This window comes from Ips typographus, linkage group LG3 (genome assembly GCF_016097725.1).
Source record: "Ips typographus isolate SLU linkage group LG3, UJ_Ityp_2.0, whole genome shotgun sequence".
NCBI classification, from domain to species: domain Eukaryota; kingdom Metazoa; phylum Arthropoda; class Insecta; order Coleoptera; family Curculionidae; genus Ips; species Ips typographus.
Genome location: NC_138424.1, coordinates 18,889,815 through 18,909,702, shown reverse-complemented (window position 1 = coordinate 18,909,702; position 19,888 = coordinate 18,889,815). Strand labels below are relative to the sequence as shown.

Here is a 19,888-nt window from a genome sequence, read left to right as displayed (position 1 = left end):
TTCACAAATATTGTCATTATTAATGAAAAAAATGGTATTAAATATTTGTAAAAATCTTAATTAAAACTTCCGCTTAGGGCGTGCGCGCACGCCCTAAGAGACCTCAAGTAATAAATAAATTTCTCTGTAACGTGAAATGTAAAAATAACGTATTTTTTTGACTAACTTGGCAACAGGGATAATTTTCTGTCAAGATTTTTTTCTTAAAGAGAGGTTAGGTTTGATGACGTGAACCAACCACAAATTTACAAGTGTTTTTTTTGAAGTGAATACCGGAATACCCAGAGAAAACCTATTTGCTTCACAAACACCAGAATATCTGAACTGAACCCACTTTAGCACTGCAATCATCAAACACATAACATGGTAAGTACAGTTTAAAAAAAAAACAACTTCTAGGAGTAGCAAACTAGCAAAGACACACTTGGTTTGTGAATTTTTCCAGGCCGACGCCGGAAAATTGATCAGATACTCCTCGCCAGTAAACCCGGCAGTGTTTCCTCACCTCACTCTAGTGCTCCTAGGAATTGGCGTATTCTTCACCGCCTGGTTCTTTGTATACGAAGTAACCAGTGACAAGGTGTCTCGCAGCATCAAAAAAGAAATTGCCACTGCTTTAGTTGCCTCCATTTTTTCCGGTTTTGGTATAGTGTTTCTGCTGCTCACTGTAGGAATATATGTGTAAATGTGTTACAAAGCGTAGGACACTTTGTTTGTTAATAATGTTTATTTCAATTATAACTATTTTAAGAGTGTTTTGTAAACACTGAAAGACTGCAAATGCATTTTTACAGAATATAATAATATAATTACATTTCCACACATATGACTGTGTTTTTTTAAACCCCCTGTTTCTATGGTAACTCAATGTCCACAAGGTTTAGTCAGTTTTCTTCAAGATGCAACTGAAATATTTGCAAACCATTCTAGAAGCCCAGGTAAATTTACTATTTAAAACTGAGAGTGTTTATGCATTTGTGGGATAATTGCAGGAGCAGGACTACAAAATTGTGGCATTGTGCTGGGCCCCAAACAATCAAAAGTTGGCCATAGCAACGTGCGATAGGCAAGTGTTGCTTTTTGATGAGGAAGGAAAGAAGAGAGACAAGTTTTCCACGAAACCCTACGATCCAGAGGCTGGCAAAAAGTCCTACTTGATTACAGGCATTGCTTTCAGTCCTGATTCCACTAAAATTGCCGTAGCTCAAAGTGACTGTATTGTTTATGTGTACAAAATTGGAGAAAGTTGGGGTGACAAAAAAGTAAGTCTTCAAATTTTCATTAGGGTGTTTCTTAGGAGGGGTAAACCACTGGAGCATTATGGTGTACAAACTGTAGGAATTAGTGGGCATTAAGTACACAAATTTTGACTGTCTCTTGGCAAAAACCGTAGCACTAATCAATCAACTTTTATAGGTCAATAAAAAGCTCATTTTATTAGCTATCCATTGACATATGAAAGAGTATACAAAGTGTAGCAAATAAGCCAGTAATTGACGATTGAACAAAAAAATGCACCAAGAAAAGTCAAGAAAAAATGAGTTACATGTTACGCCCTCTAGTGGCCAAACCATCCAACCTATTAACCCCAGTTGGGGTATTTTAGAAAGCTCATTTCATTGGCTATCCATTAACGTATAAAACGTTATCAAAAGTAGTACAATTAAGGGAGTTTTTGAGGATTAAACAAAAGGATGCACCAAAAAAGAGAGAGCACCAGAAAAGAGTACTGTGACATTATTTAGATTGGAAGATGAGGATTTGACGTAAATATCATCAAGAAAAACTGTCTGGATCATACAAGTTCAAAATATGCTTCCAAAATAATCATATAAACCTTCCAAAAGAAGTCTAGAAGGTTCCAAATGCTGCAGGAACAGCCTAGAAGTTTCCAAACGCTTTTGGATCAGTCTAAAAGCTTCCAACCAGTCCAGAAGGCGTGAAGCTCTCAAAAGATTTCAAAACATTCTAAAAGCTTCCGTATGTTTCTAGAGCAGTTTAAAAGTTTCTAGCTAACAACTTCTAGAACGGTCTAAGTTTCCAAATGCTTCTAAAGCAGTCAAGAACCTTCAATATACTCTTTAAACTATCCTAAAACGTTGCAAATGCTCCTTAAGTAGTCTAAAAGGATTTCAGAAGAATCATAAGCTTCCAAAACAGTACCTAGAAGCTTCCAAATGCTCCTGAAGCATCATAGAAGCTTCCAAAAGCCTTTAGACCAGTTGGAAATCTTCAAAATCCTCTTTAACTAGTCTCGAAGCTTTCAACAGATTTTAAAACAGTCTAAACGAGATTCTAGAGCAGTTTAGAAGCTTCCAATAATTTCTAGACCCGTCTAAGATTGTGAATTGCCTCTAAGGCACTCCAGAACCTTCAATATGCTCTTTAGACTTTTCTAAAACCTTGCAAATGCTCCTTAAGTAGTCTAAAAGGATTTCAGAAGAATCATAAGCTTTCAAAACAGTACCTAGAAGCTTCCAAATGCTCCTGAAGCATCATAGAAGCTTCCAAAAGCCTTTAGACCAGTTGGAAATCTTCAAAATCCTCTTCAACTAGTCTAGAAGCTTTCAACAGATTTTAAAACAGTCTAAACGAGATTCTAGAGCAGTTTAGAAGCTTCCAATAATTTCTAGACCCGTCTAAGATTGTGAATTGCCTCTAAGGCACTCCAGAACCTTCAATATGCTCTTTAGACTTTTCTAAAACCTTGCAAATGCTCCTTAAGTAGTCTAAAAGGATTTCAGAAGAATCATATAAGCTTCCAAAACAGTACCTAGAAGCTTCCAAATGCTCCTGAAGCATCATAAAAGCTTCCAAAAGCCTTTGGAACAGTTGGAAATCTTCAAAATCCTCTTCAACTAGTCTAGAAGCTTTCAACAGATTTTAAAACAGTCTAAACGCGATTCTAGAGCAGTTTAGAAGCTTCCAATAATTTCTAGACCCGTCTAAGATTGTGAGTTGCTTCTAAGGCACTCCAGAACCTTCAATATGCTGTTTAGACTTTCCTAAAACCTTGCAAATGCTCTTTAAGTAGTCTAAAAGGATTTCAGAAGAATCATAAGCTTTCAAAACAGTACCTAGAAGCTTCCAAATGCTCCTGAAGCATCATAGAAGCTTCCAAAAGCCTTTAGACCAGTTGGAAATCTTCAAAATCCTCTTTAACTAGTCTCGAAGCTTTCAACAGATTTTAAAACAGTCTAAACGAGATTCTAGAGCAGTTTAGAAGCTTCCAATAATTTCTAGACCCGTCTAAGATTGTGAATTGCCTCTAAGGCACTCCAGAACCTTCAATATGCTCTTTAGACTTTCCTAAAACCTTGCAAATGCTCTTTAAGTAGTCTAAAAGGATTTCAGAAGAATCATAAGCTTCCAAAACAGTACCTAGAAGCTTCCAAATGCTCCTGAAGCATCATAGAAGCTTCCAAAAGCCTTTAGACCAGTTGGAAATCTTCAAAATCCTCTTTAACTAGTCTCGAAGCTTTCAACAGATTTTAAAACAGTCTAAACGAGATTCTAGAGCAGTTTAGAAGCTTCCAATAATTTCTAGACCCGTCTAAGATTGTGAATTGCCTCTAAGGCACTCCAGAACCTTCAATATGCTCTTTAGACTTTTCTAAAACCTTGCAAATGCTCCTTAAGTAGTCTAAAAGGATTTCAGAAGAATCATATAAGCTTCCAAAACAGTACCTAGAAGCTTCCAAATGCTCCTGAAGCATCATAAAAGCTTCCAAAAGCCTTTGGAACAGTTGGAAATCTTCAAAATCCTCTTCAACTAGTCTAGAAGCTTTCAACAGATTTTAAAACAGTCTAAACGCGATTCTAGAGCAGTTTAGAAGCTTCCAATAATTTCTAGACCCGTCTAAGATTGTGAGTTGCTTCTAAGGCACTCCAGAACCTTCAATATGCTGTTTAGACTTTCCTAAAACCTTGCAAATGCTCTTTAAGTAGTCTAAAAGGATTTCAGAAGAATCATAAGCTTTCAAAACAGTACCTAGAAGCTTCCAAATGCTCCTGAAGCATCATAGAAGCTTCCAAAAGCCTTTAGACCAGTTGGAAATCTTCAAAATCCTCTTTAACTAGTCTCGAAGCTTTCAACAGATTTTAAAACAGTCTAAACGAGATTCTAGAGCAGTTTAGAAGCTTCCAATAATTTCTAGACCCGTCTAAGATTGTGAATTGCCTCTAAGGCACTCCAGAACCTTCAATATGCTCTTTAGACTTTCCTAAAACCTTGCAAATGCTCCTTAAGTAGTCTAAAAGGATTTCAGAAGAATCATAAGCTTCCAAAACAGTACCTAGAAGCTTCCAAATGCTCCTGAAGCATCATAGAAGCTTCCAAAAGCCTTTAGACCAGTTGGAAATCTTCAAAATCCTCTTTAACTAGTCTCGAAGCTTTCAACAGATTTTAAAACAGTCTAAACGAGATTCTAGAGCAGTTTAGAAGCTTCCAATAATTTCTAGACCCGTCTAAGATTGTGAATTGCCTCTAAGGCACTCCAGAACCTTCAATATGCTCTTTAGACTTTCCTAAAACCTTGCAAATGCTCTTTAAGTAGTCTAAAAGGATTTCAGAAGAATCATAAGCTTCCAAAACAGTACCTAGAAGCTTCCAAATGCTCCTGAAGCAGCATAGAAGCTTCCAAAAGCCTTTGAAACAGTTTAAAATCTTCCAAACGCTCTTCAACTAGTCTAGAAGCTTTCAACAGATTTTGAAACAGTCTAAACGCGATTCTAGAGCAGTTTAGAAGCTTCCAATAATTTCTAGACCCGTCTAAGATTGTGAGTTGTCTCTAAGGCACTCCAGAACCTTCAATATGCTGTTTAGACTTTCCTAAAACCTTGCAAATGCTCTTTAAGTAGTCTAAAAGGATTTCAGAAGAATCATAAGCTTTCAAAACAGTACCTAGAAGCTTCCAAATGCTCCTGAAGCATCATAGAAGCTTCCAAAAGCCTTTAGACCAGTTGGAAATCTTCAAAATCCTCTTTAACTAGTCTCGAAGCTTTCAACAGATTTTAAAACAGTCTAAACGAGATTCTAGAGCAGTTTAGAAGCTTCCAATAATTTCTAGACCCGTCTAAGATTGTGAATTGCCTCTAAGGCACTCCAGAACCGTCAATATACTCTTTAGACTTTCCTAAAACCTTGCAAATGCTCCTTAAGTAGTCTAAAAGGATTTCAAAAGAATCATATAAGCTTCCAAAACAGTACCTAGAAGCTTCCAAATGCTCCTGAAGCAGCATAGGCGCTTCCAAAAGCCTTTGAAACAGTTTAAAATCTTCCAAACACTCTTCAACTAGTCCAGAAGCTTTCAACAGATTTTGAAACAGTCTAAACGCGATTCTAGAGCAGTTTAGAAGCTTCCAATAATTTCTAGACCCTTCTAAGATTGTGAGTTGGCTGTAAGGCAGTCCAGAACCTTCAATATGCTCTTTATATTGTCCTAAAACCTTGTAAATGTTCCTGAAGTCCAAAAATTTCATTAAAAAAATAATATTAAGTCTGTATTTTCTAACACCGTAAAACTGATTAACTTGACATTCAATGTTTGCAGGCAATATGTAACAAATTTCCACAACCTTCGCCTGTTACTTGCGTACTCTGGCTACTATCAGGTCCCATAATTTGTGGTCTACAAGATGGGAAAGTGCGTGCGTTGCAAGTTAAGTCCAACAAGTCTCACAGCCTATTTGCTTCGGACAGTTTAGTAGTGGCTTTAGCTCCGAACTCTAAAGGAACAGGTAACGCGTAATATTCTGATTAGTTCTCTCTGCTAGTTTGGTTCCTCACTCAACTGTTTCAGAATAAAACCGTTTTTCCACTTATTTGTTCTTTCTGGTATACGATTGCAGGATTCTTATCCGGTCACATTGACGGAAACATAATCCGGTTTTTCGTGGTCAACGATCCTGATAATGACAATGAGGCCCAAGGTAGGGCTGCGTTGCACCCAGTTCCGCCTTTTGCTTTGGCCTGGCCACAGGGTCATATATTTGCAGCGGGCTGCGATAAACGTGTTTGCGTCTACAATAACACCGGGAAAACTGTGAAAACCTTTGATTATGGCAAGGACCAGGAAGAACATGATTTTATGACCGCCGTTTGCAGCCCTAGTGGACAGGTAAGCTTTTGTTTTACACACATTTTATAAAAAAGTTTGGATATTTTATGTTTGGATGATCATAGCACTGTTTGTATATTTGTGTAGCGCATTAACCCAACTAGCAACAAAGGATCATCTTACTTTTGTATCATTAATGATAATGAATGATATTTTAACCATAAACGTTCTTGACCCCTGAAGAAGGCTTAGTATAAGTCAAAATGTTGGGAGAAACGGTGATGTAGTGTTATTTCCAGCCATAAACTCAATAAGTTCTTTGAAAATACAATCTTACATGGTAAAAGTTAGAAAAGCTAATAAAACAGATTAGTTACAGAACACACAGTTATGAATTGAATTGAAATCAACATCACGGAAACTCATACTAAGTCCACATGTGCAGCACTTGCATAAATCATAGCACTGTTGGATTAGACATAGAAGGAGCATTCGACAATACTCCTTTCAATGTCATTTACCGTGCGCAACGTTGAGCTGTCTTTTAAGAAAGTGGAATCGTTTCATGCTGTTCAGTCGTGGCAGAAATGCATGTAGATCGATCAATGGTGGTTACTGCAAGAAGCTATCTTCAGGGAGGACTACTCTCTCCTCTGCTGGGGAGCCTTGTAAACGAAGCCGATGGCTTGTATTTGCCTACCACACGTACGACGCGTGTAACAGTCACCTGCGCAGGTTAAAATAACTGCACAGCTCTATTCCTACACACGCTCCGGTCTACCTACGCAGGTGACCCGTGGACGTAGACCGCAGAGTGTATGGCCGGCATAACGGTACTAGAGACAGCAAAAGCACAGCTCTTCAGCAAGAAGCGAGACCAAGGAATGCGACCAGAGATAGCTGGTTAGCTTCGTTTACACTGTGGACTTGCAGGACGGATTGCGGTGGTATCTGGAGACTTCTACCAAAGGGCCATTGGGTGGAAAAAAAAGTGGCGCGCGCACGCAATTGGACAGGCTACAAAGGCACTCTACAATAACTGGAGGCATGAGACGGGCCCCACGAGAGCACTTGAAGTGCTGCTCAATTTCGTGCTTTTAGACCTGAACATAAAGATGGAAGCCATAAGGTTGGACCAATTTCAAGTTTGGACGTATAGACACTTTCGTATATGGGACTGGGCCGTCGAACAGTGCCCAATACCTCCTTTAGAACGGCTAAAGCACTACCGACCGGACGGAGTGGAAGAAGCTGTCCCGAGAGTCGTCCGCGGTGGATCTAACTGGTTTCAACGGATAGATCCAGCAGTGGAGCGCTAACGAGGGCAGCTGTCTACGCCGTGACAGGCTAGACAGAGAAGTGCTTTGCCCCAGGATACATACGCTACTGTATATCAGACTGAAGTGTTTGCAATCCTGTTTTGTGGGCTAGAACTACTGTCGGGCCTGCAGCAGCAGGAGAACACAATTAAAAAAAATTGTGCAAAACAACGCTGGAAATGCTGGCTCAAAGGAGACGTCTCGTGTGGGTTCCGGGACATGCTAGTATACCAGGAAATGAAGGGACGGATCGACAAAACTGGGTACCTGGTTTCAACGGATAGATCCAGCAGTGAAGGACTAACGGGGGCCTGTGGAGCTCACAGCTCTACGCCGTGACAGGCTAGACAGAGAAGTGCTTTGCCCCAGAATACATACGTTATATCTCAGGCTGAGGTGTTTACAATCCTGTTTTGTGGGCTAGAACTACTGTCGGGCCTGCGGCAGGAGAATACAATTAACATTGATTAATGGTGGTGCAAAACAACGCTGGAAATGCTGGCTCAAAGGAAATGAAGAGATGGATCGGCAAAACTGGGTACTCAAAAAGTACCGGTTACTTCAGAGTCGACTGTGGGCAACGCCAATAGCAAGGTGATCCTGTCATTGAAATTTGTGGTTCAGCAGCTTTTTTAAGAAACAGGAACATCGCCATAGGTGCTACAGGCCACGGGACTCATCATTATCAAAAATACGATATACCTGCTGGAATTAAGTCGAGATAATCTGAGGACGGTGACTAGCCTACTGACCAGTCGCTACTAGCTAAGACGCTATCAGCACTTTCCGAGGATGCTTGGAAGAGGAAGAATAGGCAGAACATAATGAGGTGTCACTTGTTCACGGACCAGATTCCTCTGGGACAGTCAAGAATGACGCCCAGGGCAACCTGGGAGATAAAACCCAGACTAGTTGGCTTTGTCGCGCCATCTCAAGAAAACACCGCTTCCTGAAGCCACGTACGTAAATGTCCCACCTTTTGCACGCGATCCACGATACACACGCTGTCAACTAATCGACGCGCCGCCTACCGTATGAAAAATGAACTGATAGCTGCCACAAACAACGTTCTATTCTTTTTAAACAATAATTTGCTGGCTCCGACAGGCTTCTTAAAGTCGACTGAACTGCTGTAGCTTGCAACAGCCGTGACGGGATAATGCAACAACACTGTTGGTAGTATTCGATTTATCAAAAAAAAAACAGTTTTTACATCTACAACAATCACAAACTACCAAAAAATTACCATTAAAGCAAATACGTAACACCGGCTCTTCTTGAATACGTTCAAGTTTTTCTATTTAAAGATTATTTTTTCCTGTAACCTGTAAAACTATTACACCAAATCATTTTTGTCAAGTTTTATTAAATTATTGAATTTGAACTTGAATTATTTCAGGCGGTGACTCTAGGCAGTTTTGACAGGTTGAGAACGTACATTTGGAATACGAGAAGGTCCATATGGGACGAAAGCCCCGTTAAAATCATTGAAAACTTTTACACCGTGACAGCCTTAGCCTGGAAACGCGATGGTTCCAAAGTAACTTGCGGGGGATTTACTGGGGCAGTGATGTTGTTCGAGTCTGGTACGTTTTTTATCCAGGGTAGTTTAAAACGTTAAAATATTTTAAGTTATAGTGACTTGAAATTGAATTAAAAGTTCTAAACAGGACAAAGTGTGACTGAGTTTCGCATTTTCAGTTTTAAAACGCACCGTTTGGAAAGACAAATTTGAAATTACTTACGTGGGACCTAGTCAAGTGTTGGTAAAACCCCTCAATACCAATGAAAGAGGGGTAATTTTACGCTCTCAACACGGGGGTGAAATTGACGATGTTAAAATAATGGGTAAAGACTGTTATTTGGTTGCCAAAACCAAAGAAACTCTCTTAGTGGCTGATTTACAACGCAATCTGCTTAGTGAAGTAAGTGTTGTGACTTTCTGGTAAATCATCATAAGAGCAATTTTCCGTTAGGTTACCTGGAACAATCCGGAACAACACGAAAAGTTCTATTTTGAAAATCCTAATGTGTGTTTGGTGTTTAATGCGGGAGAGTTGACTTTGATTGAATATGGAAACAACGAGGTTTTGTGTTCGGTTAGGACTGAGTTTGCTAATCCTCACTTGATAAGTGTCAGGCTTAACGAACGAAATCAACTCAACGACAATAAGAAACTGGCTTATTTGCTGGATTTAAAGACGATCCAGGTTATGGATTTGCTTCGTGGTGGCACGATATGTCAGATTGGACACGATTCGAAAATTGATTGGTTGGAGTTGAACGAAACTGGCGAGAAATTGTTATTCCGCGATAAAAAGCAAAGGTAAGCTCTTTAGAAAAATCATTATTTTATATACAGTGTGTCCAGGATATGGGGATCTTAAAAACGGTTAATAGAATGAGATTTAAAAAAAAACGTTGAATTTTGTTTTCGTTTTTGAGATATTTTGAAAAAAGTGAATTTTTGGATGGATATTGTTACGATTTTCCCGTGGGTTTACACAAAGTCAATTTAACTCAACAATTAATAAATTTATTTACACTTCAAAACACTCGGTACCATAATTAATTCAGCTACTAAAAACACTACTACAATTCCACAATTATTCCGCTATTTAAACTTTACCGCGTTCCCAAATTCACTACTACGCCGTCGTCGACACCGCTTCTTTTATATTCACAAACCACGTTCTAGAATGACCGCAAAACGCTTCGCGATTTGCCTCGAATATCAAAGTTGCTTCCAGGTGTCGCTTCCTAACTGTGGCCTACTTTAACACGCGCCCGGCCAGATATTGCGGCGCTTCGATTCCATCCCGAGTCGAGTGCTCGTTCAGAAGTATCGAGCATAGTAGGCCCAAACCGTAACAATATTATGTTTTATTTTATTTTTTGTGACGTTAAGTAACGCTAATTTTTATTTGTCTTATTCCTCTCTTATTTAGAACAGTCTCTCTCTCTCTGTAGCCGTCACAACGTTGGGTGGGTCTTGGCTGACGTCACGATCTGCCTCCATTGTTGCCTATCCATCATTATCCGTTCTGGATTAATCACCTTGACAATATCAGGTCCTTAATATTGTTATGAGGCCTTTGTAACACTGCCCCCCTCTTTAAAAGCTATTCGTCCCGGATAGCGTCACTCTGAAGGTTCCAAGATGGCGGATTCCTTCCTCTGTATGGACTTCTTGACTTAATTCTTTGCTCCTCCTGGGTTGAAACAACCACACAGCATTACCTTCCTTATAATTGCCAACAGCTGGTCTGTGGTCCAGTCTCATCTTACGGTCGCTGTTTGGTTTCATCTTCTCTCTCTAAGGTTCCTGAATTGTGCTTGATCCCTTCTGTAACGAACACTGGTCGCATCGTTTACACCATTCCTCAACGTCCTTTCTGAAGTTAATCCAGTAAAATCGATCTCTTATTCTAGCCAAAGTCTGGTTTACTCCAAAGTGTCCTCCTCCGCGACTGTCATGTAGTTCTCGCAGCACACTCTCTTTGCAGGAATTGGGCACTATTGTTTGGTAAACAAAGCGTTTTCCGTCTGGACTTTCCCATTTGCGAGTAATTAAGTCATCTCGCAGTCGAAGCGAATTCCACTGCAACCAGTAACCCCTTACTGTTGGTCCATATCTGTTGCCAATCCGGTTTTAAATCCTTCTCCAACCATCTTCTGATTACTTTCAAATCAGAGTCTGAGCGCTGTCCTTTTACTATGTCTTCCTTAGAAACACTGCTCTTTACTCTTTTTGTAGCCTCTTTATCTGTCACCTTCGCGATTTGACCAATCCTCCAACCATCATGAATTTGTCCTTTCCGGTACCTTAAGTCACTATCAAAAGCTTGACGATTCTCTACATATCGCGGTAAATGTCCTTCCGGGTTCTTCATTTCCTGCTCCTGGTTACGCCAGTTCTGCAGGGTCGGTAAACGAGACTGCTGTCTGCAATTCCAGCGGTAATGTCCTTTAAGTCCACAATTATAACAGGTAATGTTTCTTTTAGCAGAGGAGTACCGGTTATTTGTTCTGTTGTTCTGGTTAAGACGATGAGAAAGTTCATCTAACTTTTTTATAATTAAATCCATAACCGCTACGTCTCCCGTTTGGTACTGATCTTCCGGAAATTTGGCGTCTTGCACACTATCCTTTTTATGGGAGAGGTTCTTTGCAACTTCGAACTCCATACTGTAAACTAAGGCATCCGTCAAGTTGTTAAAACGGCCAAGGCGAAGCGCCAGTTGTAGATCTGCGCCTCTGACACCATCAATCTGGTTCAGACACTCTTTGGGTGCTTGTGGATACGCCAGTCGAGTTAGCCGTCCAACTTCAGTCCCAAATTCTTGTAGGGTTTCTGATGGTCCTTGCAATCTACTTTTCAGTTGGCTTTGATACACCGGCGTCAAGTGTTTGGTTCCATACCTTAGCTCGAGAGCATTTGTAAGGGAGTAGTAGTCTCCTTGTTTACTCTCCGGGATGTTTTGAAGTATTTCGAGAGGTTTACCTTGCAGCGCCAGTACCAACTCGGTGGCTTTTTGATGTTCAGTCCACCCATTAGCCATAGCAGCAACTTCAAACTGTCTTCTGTATAAATCCCACGAAGATTCCCCGTCAAACTTTGGCACCTTATAATCTTTCAGTATCGCATTCGGTTGAACTTTCGGGCAGTTTTCTATCGGAGATACCTTGACTAACTTCCTCGATTCCTCGCGAATAATCATGATTTCCTTCCGTAAAGTTGCAATCTCTTGTCCAAATTGAGTCTCCATTCGTCCAAATTTGTTACCAAACTCAGTTTGCACCTCGTCGACTTTATGGTCTACATCTTTTCCAGTTGTTGATCGATATAGGATTGCAATTCTGTTCGGTTTTTCTCCAAAGGTTGCAGAATAGCTTGTTGTCGTTCCTCATCCTGTTGGTAGCATCCTTGCTCCTCTTTTTCAAGTCGTTCCTCTTGTTTTTGCTTTTCCCTCTGTCGCTCCTCTTTATCAGCTCTGAACATCTCAATCAAATCCTTAATTTCAGCCATTGCGTCGTAATTGGCCGATCTTGTATTCACCATTCACGTAGAGCACAATTCTTCACTCAATTATCCCATTTCTAACACTAAATGTTACACTTTACTGGGTTCTTTTTGATAAGTGAAACTTTGAATTAACTCAACAAACTTTATTTACTAATTACACAACAATTTACAACACTAGAGATCACTTGTTACACCACTAAAGTCACTTTTACCACTTTAGTGGTTAACCTCCTTGGCAGCACTTTCCAGTTTGAAGAATTCTTCCTTAATGGCAACCGTAGAATTTCCAACGATGTCTATATCATCCGCAAAAGCCAGTATGGTCTCCAAACAGCAGTCTTTCAGGTCCGGCCTCTCTTACAATTTTCTCCAGTGCCACATTAAATAACAACGGGGATAGGGCATCGCCCTGTTTGAGTCCGTTATTGATTGAAAAGAACGTCGAGACTTTCTCTCCAACCCTCACCGCACTAGCCGATCTCTCAATACATGCCTTTGTGAGGTTAATAAGGTTTTTTGGGTATTTCTCCATGAGTTGTCGAATTGTGAATATCTGGTCCACAGTGGAGCAGTTCTTGCTTGAAGCTTGATAGTCACCTATTTGACAATCAACGGAGTTAATTTTGTCTTATATCCAGAGTATTGATAATGGATATCCCACAATAGTTTGAGCAGGAAAATTTATCTCTCTTCTTATGTATAGGGACTATATTGCTTTCTGTCTAACTGATACTTCTTCTTTCCATATGTGACAGTCTTAACAGGGCATCCATTTTTGAGACATTCTAATGGGATTGTGTTCGCTACCAGGAGCCTTGTTGTTCTCAAGCCGATTCACTTTGAGACTTTGTCTATCGTTGGTTCTAGTACTGGACGCTCTGCTGTTTGGTAGATCCGTTCATTTCGGTCTCCTTCCATTTCTATGTTGAGCAGCCTTTTGAAATACGTTCTCCATGTCTCAATGACTTCAGGTTCGTTGGTCAGTATGGTGCATGTTCTAGGTTTGAACCATGTCTTTCAATTTTCTAATTTCCTCGAAAAAACTTTTAGTTCTATTATTTTTATTGTTAGTTTCCAGTTGTTCTAGGATTTTTTCTTCATGTTCTTTGTCTTTTTCTTCAGAGAGTTTGTCTAGCTATAGTTCTTGCTTGCTTATAAACTTCTTCGTGCTCGCAGCTTTTCCTCACATTCTTTGTCGAACATGTGTGTGCTCTGGATTATTGCTTTTTCATATTTTTCCATTTCCTGTCTATATCACCTTGATCTTCCGTAGATCCCAATGCTATCTCTACAGGGTGGTCCATGTCAATAATTCACCAATCCATAGCTAATTAAAAAATAACTTGACATTCATTATGTCATTTTCCTGAAAAGTGCTTCCTAAGGAAAATACAGTCCTTCAAATTTCTGTTTAAAAAATTGTTTTTTTTTGTCATAACTGTCAGACCGTTGGAGCAATATTGATCAAATTTTGGAACAAGCACTTTATTACACGTTATTACGGTCAAAGACCCAAAATTAACCCAACCCAACTAAAAATTGTCTTGGAAACGGAAAATTCACTTAAGAAGTTTAAAAAATATTATTGTGGCCAGTTTTCATAGTTTCCAGACAAACTAAAAGACTTTAGTTTTCAAAATTGAATTAGAAAAGATAATAATTGCAGAAGCTTAAAAATTGTGTTTGTAACCAGTTTTCATGCAAATCGAGAGACTTTAATACTAAAAATTGACTCGTAGGCATAAAAACTACTTTTTCAAGAATTTGTTACTACAAATTCATATATTTAAACCTTAAAAATTGACTTGAACCCCAAAATGTGACTGAACAAATGAAAAGTGACATCAGAAGCTTAAAATTTGCATTTGAAGTAAGTTTTCATAATTTGAAGACAAATTTCAATATTTTAGTCTTGAAAATAGTCTTAGATGCAGGACATTGACATTAGATTCATGAAAATTGTCTTAACAATAACACTTAAAAAACAATTTTTACATTCTTCATAGACTACACCTCAGTGCTAAAAATTCGGGTATTTCTTAATAAACTAGACTGTTTTTAGTGTTTTAAGGCTGTTTTCAGTGCCTCAAATCGAGTTTCAAGACTATCTTTACAAAGTTTTTGATTTATCAGGCCTAAAAGCCAGTTTGTCCACTGACCATAATCTTGAAAATGTTATTTCAAGCTTCTTCATTATTAAATTGACTTCTACACTCATAGGTGCAATAAATTGTAGCATCTCTAAGAAATTCAGACCGAATTTAAGACTATTTCCAAAAGTCAAGTTTCTTCAGTAATAAAAGTAAAAAATGTTGGTACCAAATGCTACAATAATAGTCTTGAGAACTAATTTTTAGAAATAAAATAGTCCGAAAATTTAATTTACTTCTTGACTTGTTGAAAGTTGAAGAAAATTGAGTTGTACACCAATTAAAGTCTTGAAAATATACTTTTGGACTCTCCTTAGTCCTAGTAAGGTCCGTTCTAGCATTAAAAGTCAACTTTTATACTATTTTTAGTAGTAAAAAATGAGTTTCATGCACAATACAATCTTTGTCTTGATTTCCGGACTTTTTTTTAGTTCTTGAATGCCAGTTTCAGACACTCAACCAGGATGGCAGTCTGAGAAAGCGAATCATAAGACCATTCCTAGTAGTAAAAAAGTTTTTAAACTATTCAGTACAAATTTGGACTTTCACAGGTCTTGAATGTTCAGTTATAGTACTATAAAACGATTTTTTAAATTGAAATTTGGAGGACTGTATCTTTCTTAGGAAACGTTTTTCAGAAAAATGACACAATGCAAGTCAACTTATTTTTTGATTGGCTATCAAATGGTGAATTATTGACACTTAAAACTGGCCCACCCTGTATACTCTCCTGGTACATGCTCCTTCTGTTATCATCTTCTAAAGACATCTACGTCCCATTTAGGATTTTTGTTCTTTTTAGCAGAAATTTTTATCCAAAAGCCAGAACAGATCTCTGAGGCTTCTAACATCAATGATGTTGCTACCGTGTCAGTCTTGCATCAATCAGGATTTGATTTCTTGTAACTCCATCGTTAGACGTTTTCTTGTGTATGTTTTTATTCTCAAACATTGTCGACTTTATCAGAAGGAATTTAAAACATTCTGTATAGACACATCACAGGACCGTAGATAGCTAATGAATGAGGCTATCACGTGGCATTAAACGGATTCTGCTAAGTATTATGCACGTTTGAAGCAATGGGCCTATCCCACATATCATAAATTTTTGTTTTAATGACTGGAATCGAAAGAATAGGATCAAAAAACTAATTTTTCATATTCTTGAAGAAAAAATTATGGTCGTAAATGTTCCTACATTAGTTTGAATTTGTCCATTAAATTTAAAAGATCTGTTTTGGCGCGCATGTGACGTACGTAATTCTGGGCGATTTTATTGGCTGTTGCACGCCAACTGTTTCACTTCTTGTCGCTGATTGGTTGATAGTGTACTACGTCACCGGCGGCGGGCGTTTTAAACATGAGATTAATGTAGTTTTTATCATAATTTTTTTTCTATTTAGACTTAATATTTTTGAAAACAAAAAAATACGGGTATAATATTTTCAATCCGTCTTTGTAGTTATGAAATAAAAAAAAATTGTGGGACAGGCCCATTGTACATTTGTTTGCTCGCTTCTTTTTGGCAATTCGAGGGTAGTTGTTTGAACTGTGAACTTTAGTTTCGCCATCTCCAATTATATTATACTTATACTCTGTTTTTGCTAAAAAATGTTAATTCGCCTGTATAACTTTTGGTACAATAGTTTCGAAAAATCTCTTAATAAGCTCTTAAAAGCAGAATTGATAAATAATTATTGATTTCATATGATCATAAAAAAGTTTTTCTTATTTTTCAGACTAGTTTTAGTGGATATAGCCACGCAATCAAAACAAGTAATTTACACTGACGTCACGTTCGTACAATGGGTGGAAAGTAGCGACGTTGCCGTCGCTCAATCTGGTACCACTCTGGCAATTTGGTACAACATCGATTTGCCCGAAAACCCTACGGTGATGACCGTTAGGGGTGAAGTAACTGACGTGGTTAGAAATAATGGGAAAACTGAAGCTGTTTGTGTCGATGGGAATCACACTTTTAATGTTGAATTGGACGAAGGACTGGTAGAGTTTGGTACGTTTTCTGCTTTTCAGATTGTTGTCCAAGTTTAGTAAAGTTTTTTTTACAATTTTAAATAATAATTTGTGTAAAGTTATCCACCTCCATCAAATACAAATCAATGTAATACTACAAATATTTTAAATTAATGACAATTTTGTGATATTACAGGCTACATAACGATGTCAAATTTGCTATACAAATATTATGATCGGTTACCCTTTGTCCATTGGACACTTTATTTGTCCGCGTTCATTCTGATCGACTACTGGACATTAGAGAGTGGTGTCCTAGTAACACTTTCCAGTAGTCTTAGTTCATGCATCACAGTCCAAGTGTCCTAAAACCACAAATATTTTATTTCTAAATTTTTCCCTGTTGTGCTCCTATAGAATGTCTAATGGACACGTTATTCGTCTTTAGACTTAGAGGTATAATATGACACCATTTAGTGCATTTAGTAATGACAAATCATTTTCCCTTCAAAAATATTTGAGAAACAATAAGCAAACACTGAATTAATAAACAGACACCACAAGCACTAAACGCGACCGAACTGAAACGTGCCTCGTGACGTCACACATCTTAGACCATTCGTCGTTTTGGCACGCTTGGTTTGCCGTCAATTCAACGAAATAAAAAAAAGTGTGAAACATTCAATCAGAGGCAACAAAAATGTATCTTAACAATGAGGGAAAAAATGAGCCAAATAAGGAAGAATCAACGTAGCAAACATCTAATTGGTCAAAGATGAATATAGATCAAGTAATTCTACAAACTATCCCAAAAACGCAATTTTTACTTACTTTAACACTTGCAAAGTACGCTGCTATAATTTGGTAGTACTTCCTTACACTGTCCACATCATCAATGACTTTAATGATATGAACCGCCTTTTTCCATTGTTTGGCCCCTACGGCAGCCTCTAACGCTTTTATGGTGCAACCAGCTTCGATGTAATGGTTTATGGTCGCATCCATTTGTTTGCTATCCACAAAAATGTACTATATTACACTCAAAAATTTCATTAACAGTGAGGTTTTGTTACTTTTCAAATAAACTATCACCCCACTCCTCCTCCATTTGAACTACTTGATCAGGACTGACTATCCTGGCCAGGTCGACTGCTTTACTCCAAAGTTTGCCTTTCTTGTAACACTCCATAGCCAGATCAGTTTGATCTAATTTCTCGTAAATATTAGCGGCCGCTTCGTACAGTTCCTGCTTTAACAAGTTTTTTAGCACTTTACCCACGATTGCGTGATCGTTGAGCAACGCAGGATTGTCCATAAGCAAATGCGGAATGCGCAGCAGTTTGTTTGATTGCAAGTACATATTCAAGGCTTCCTCTGCTTTTCCTTCATTTTCCAGCGCCTGTCCGACCTTGTCGTACTGTCCGCTGGACACTAACATGGTCATGTGTTCCTTCTTTAAGTCGTTCAGATTCTCGTAGCCGCGTTGATCGGCTAACCTTCCCTTCAAAAATATTTGAGAAACAATAAGCAAACACTGAATTAATAAACAGACACCACAAGCACTAAACGCGACCGAACTGAAACGTGCCTCGTGACGTCACACATCTTAGACCATTCGTCGTTTTGGCACGCTTGGTTTGCCGTCAATTTAACGAAATAAAAACAAGTGTGAAAGAATCAACGTAGCAAACATCTAATTGGTCAAAGATGAATATAGATCAAGTAATTCTACAAACTATCCCAAAAACGCAATTTTTACTTACTTTAACACTTGCAAAGTACGCTGCTATAATTTGGTAGTACTTCCTTACACTGTTCACATCATCAATCACTTTAATGATATGTAAAATGTCCAATAGACACTTTACTCGTCCGCGTCCATTCTGAACGACTACTGGACATTAGAAAGTGGTGTCCTAGTGACACTTTCTAGTAGTCTTAGTTCAATGCATCACAGTCCAAGTGTCCTAAAACCACAAATATTGTATTTCTAAATTTTTCCTTGTTGTGCTTCTATAAAATGTCCAATGGACACTTTATTCGTCCGCGTCCATTCTGAACGACTACTGGACATTAGAGAGTAGTGTCTTAGTAACACTTTCCAGTAGTCTTAGTTCAATGCATCATCGTCCAAGTGTCCCAAAACCACATTAATATTTTATTTCAAAATTTTTCCCTGTTGTGCTCCTATAGAGTGTCTAATGGACACGTTATTCGTCCGCATTTGTTCTGGGAGATTATCAAGAGAAAGACCTGTAGAATGTGACAGGAACCCGCCATTGTCAGCTTCTTCTGTCACATTCTATCATCACTGCACTTGAGAATTCCTTTCCCTGCTTTCAAGAATTGGGACGACTATTGAAAGTTATGAAGGTGTGTCCTATTAACACCCTCCAGGAGCCCAATTCTTGAAAGCGAGGAACGGAATTCTCAAGAGAAGTGTTGATAGAATGTGACAGAAGAAGCCTGACACTGGCTTGTTCCTGTCACATTCTATCTTTCTCTTGATGACTTGAACTCCCTTCCGCCCTTTCAAGAGTCGCTTTCGGGTGTCTCAATTGGAGTTACTCCATATTTTGAGTTTGAGTGACGCTCCTGGAGCACTCTTGGCTTCCTCGTCCCTCACCCCTGACGCACCAATACTTGGTGCTTTATGCTCCTAGAGAATAAGTGATGTGCTCCGTGTTCGGTTGTCAGAAAGTTTAAGCACTTCTGGAGCTCAGACTCAGAATGCGCATCCAAGTTGTAGTTGAAGTGCCCCAAAACCACATAAATATTTTATTTCAAATTTTTTTTATGAACAACTTGACACAAAGACTTTGTTTGTAGGTACTGCAGTCAACGATAACGACTTCAGTAGGGCTGTGCTGTTTTTGGAAAGCATGGGTAACTCCCCTGAGGCTAACGTCATGTGGCATACGTTATTGTCCATTGCCATGAAACAGCAAAATCTTACGTTGGCTGAACGTTGCTTTTCTGCTTTAGGTTTAGTACCGCATTTATGTTTCCCAAACGCTTTCAGCAACGGGAGGGATTTTGCAGGTGATGTAGGTTCCGCGCATTTTCTGCAAGAAACTATTTCGTTGGGTCGACAGTTTATGGAGGAAAATAAAGAGAATCCCAGCAATTCTCCTCAAATTTGGGCTCGGCTGTCGATTTTGTACGGTGATCTTAGCACGGCAGAGAATATTTACTTGGAACAAGGCGATATTGAGGCCGCATTGGACATGTATAAGAAGCTACATAAATGGGATGACGTTTTGAGGTATGTTGACCTCAATCTGTTGTTTACTTGCTTTTTGTGTCCTGTCCTTTTGTGCGTTTAGATAAGAACTCAATGATTTTAACTGTTTTAAGCAA

General features: G+C 38.7%; 3 protein-coding genes across 4 annotated transcripts in view; 2 read left to right on the top strand and 1 right to left on the bottom strand.

Moving 5' to 3' along the window:
• The first annotated feature begins 204 nt into the window (after positions 1-204).
• Positions 205-824, top strand: kud (oligosaccharyltransferase subunit 5 kud). The gene is made up of 2 exons (XM_081975115.1): positions 205-366; positions 446-824. Exons 1-2 carry the CDS (start codon positions 364-366, stop codon positions 683-685), a joined length of 243 nt encoding a protein of 80 aa, XP_081831241.1. The 5' UTR covers positions 205-363; the 3' UTR covers positions 686-824.
• Positions 810-19,888, top strand: part of Oseg2 (intraflagellar transport protein Oseg2) — a 346,413-nt gene continuing 327,334 nt past the window's right edge. For both annotated transcript variants that reach the window (XR_014177486.1, XM_081975057.1), the window contains exons 1-10: positions 810-938; positions 993-1,262; positions 5,553-5,739; positions 5,851-6,119; positions 8,778-8,964; positions 9,080-9,303; positions 9,355-9,704; positions 16,294-16,568; positions 19,358-19,513; positions 19,571-19,793. Coding sequence is in view for 1 of the 2 variants with exons in the window: in XM_081975057.1 (XP_081831183.1) it covers positions 900-938; positions 993-1,262; positions 5,553-5,739; positions 5,851-6,119; positions 8,778-8,964; positions 9,080-9,303; positions 9,355-9,704; positions 16,294-16,568; positions 19,358-19,513; positions 19,571-19,793 (2,180 nt within the window). In the remaining variant the exon portion in view is untranslated. The remainder of the gene's footprint in view (positions 939-992; positions 1,263-5,552; positions 5,740-5,850; positions 6,120-8,777; positions 8,965-9,079; positions 9,304-9,354; positions 9,705-16,293; positions 16,569-19,357; positions 19,514-19,570; positions 19,794-19,888) is intronic.
• Positions 16,819-18,418, bottom strand: LOC145725934 (intraflagellar transport protein 172 homolog). Its single transcript, XM_081974856.1, has 4 exons — positions 18,292-18,418; positions 17,602-18,029; positions 17,360-17,540; positions 16,819-16,893 (listed from the first exon to the last, which is right to left on the bottom strand). Exons 2-4 carry the CDS (start codon positions 17,970-17,972, stop codon positions 16,819-16,821), a joined length of 627 nt encoding a protein of 208 aa, XP_081830982.1. The 5' UTR covers positions 17,973-18,029; positions 18,292-18,418.

Coding starts and splice junctions, on each gene's coding strand:
- LOC145725934 (XM_081974856.1), bottom strand. CDS start 17,972: ATGACCATGTTAGTGTCCAGCGGACAGTACGACAAGGTCGGACAGGCG. Junction 17,541..17,601: donor GGTGATAGTTTATTTGAAAA/GTAACAAAACCT, acceptor TTTTGTGGATAG/CAAACAAATGGATGCGACCA. Junction 16,894..17,359: donor CGTACTTTGCAAGTGTTAAA/GTAAGTAAAAAT, acceptor TTGTGGTTTTAG/GACACTTGGACTGTGATGCA.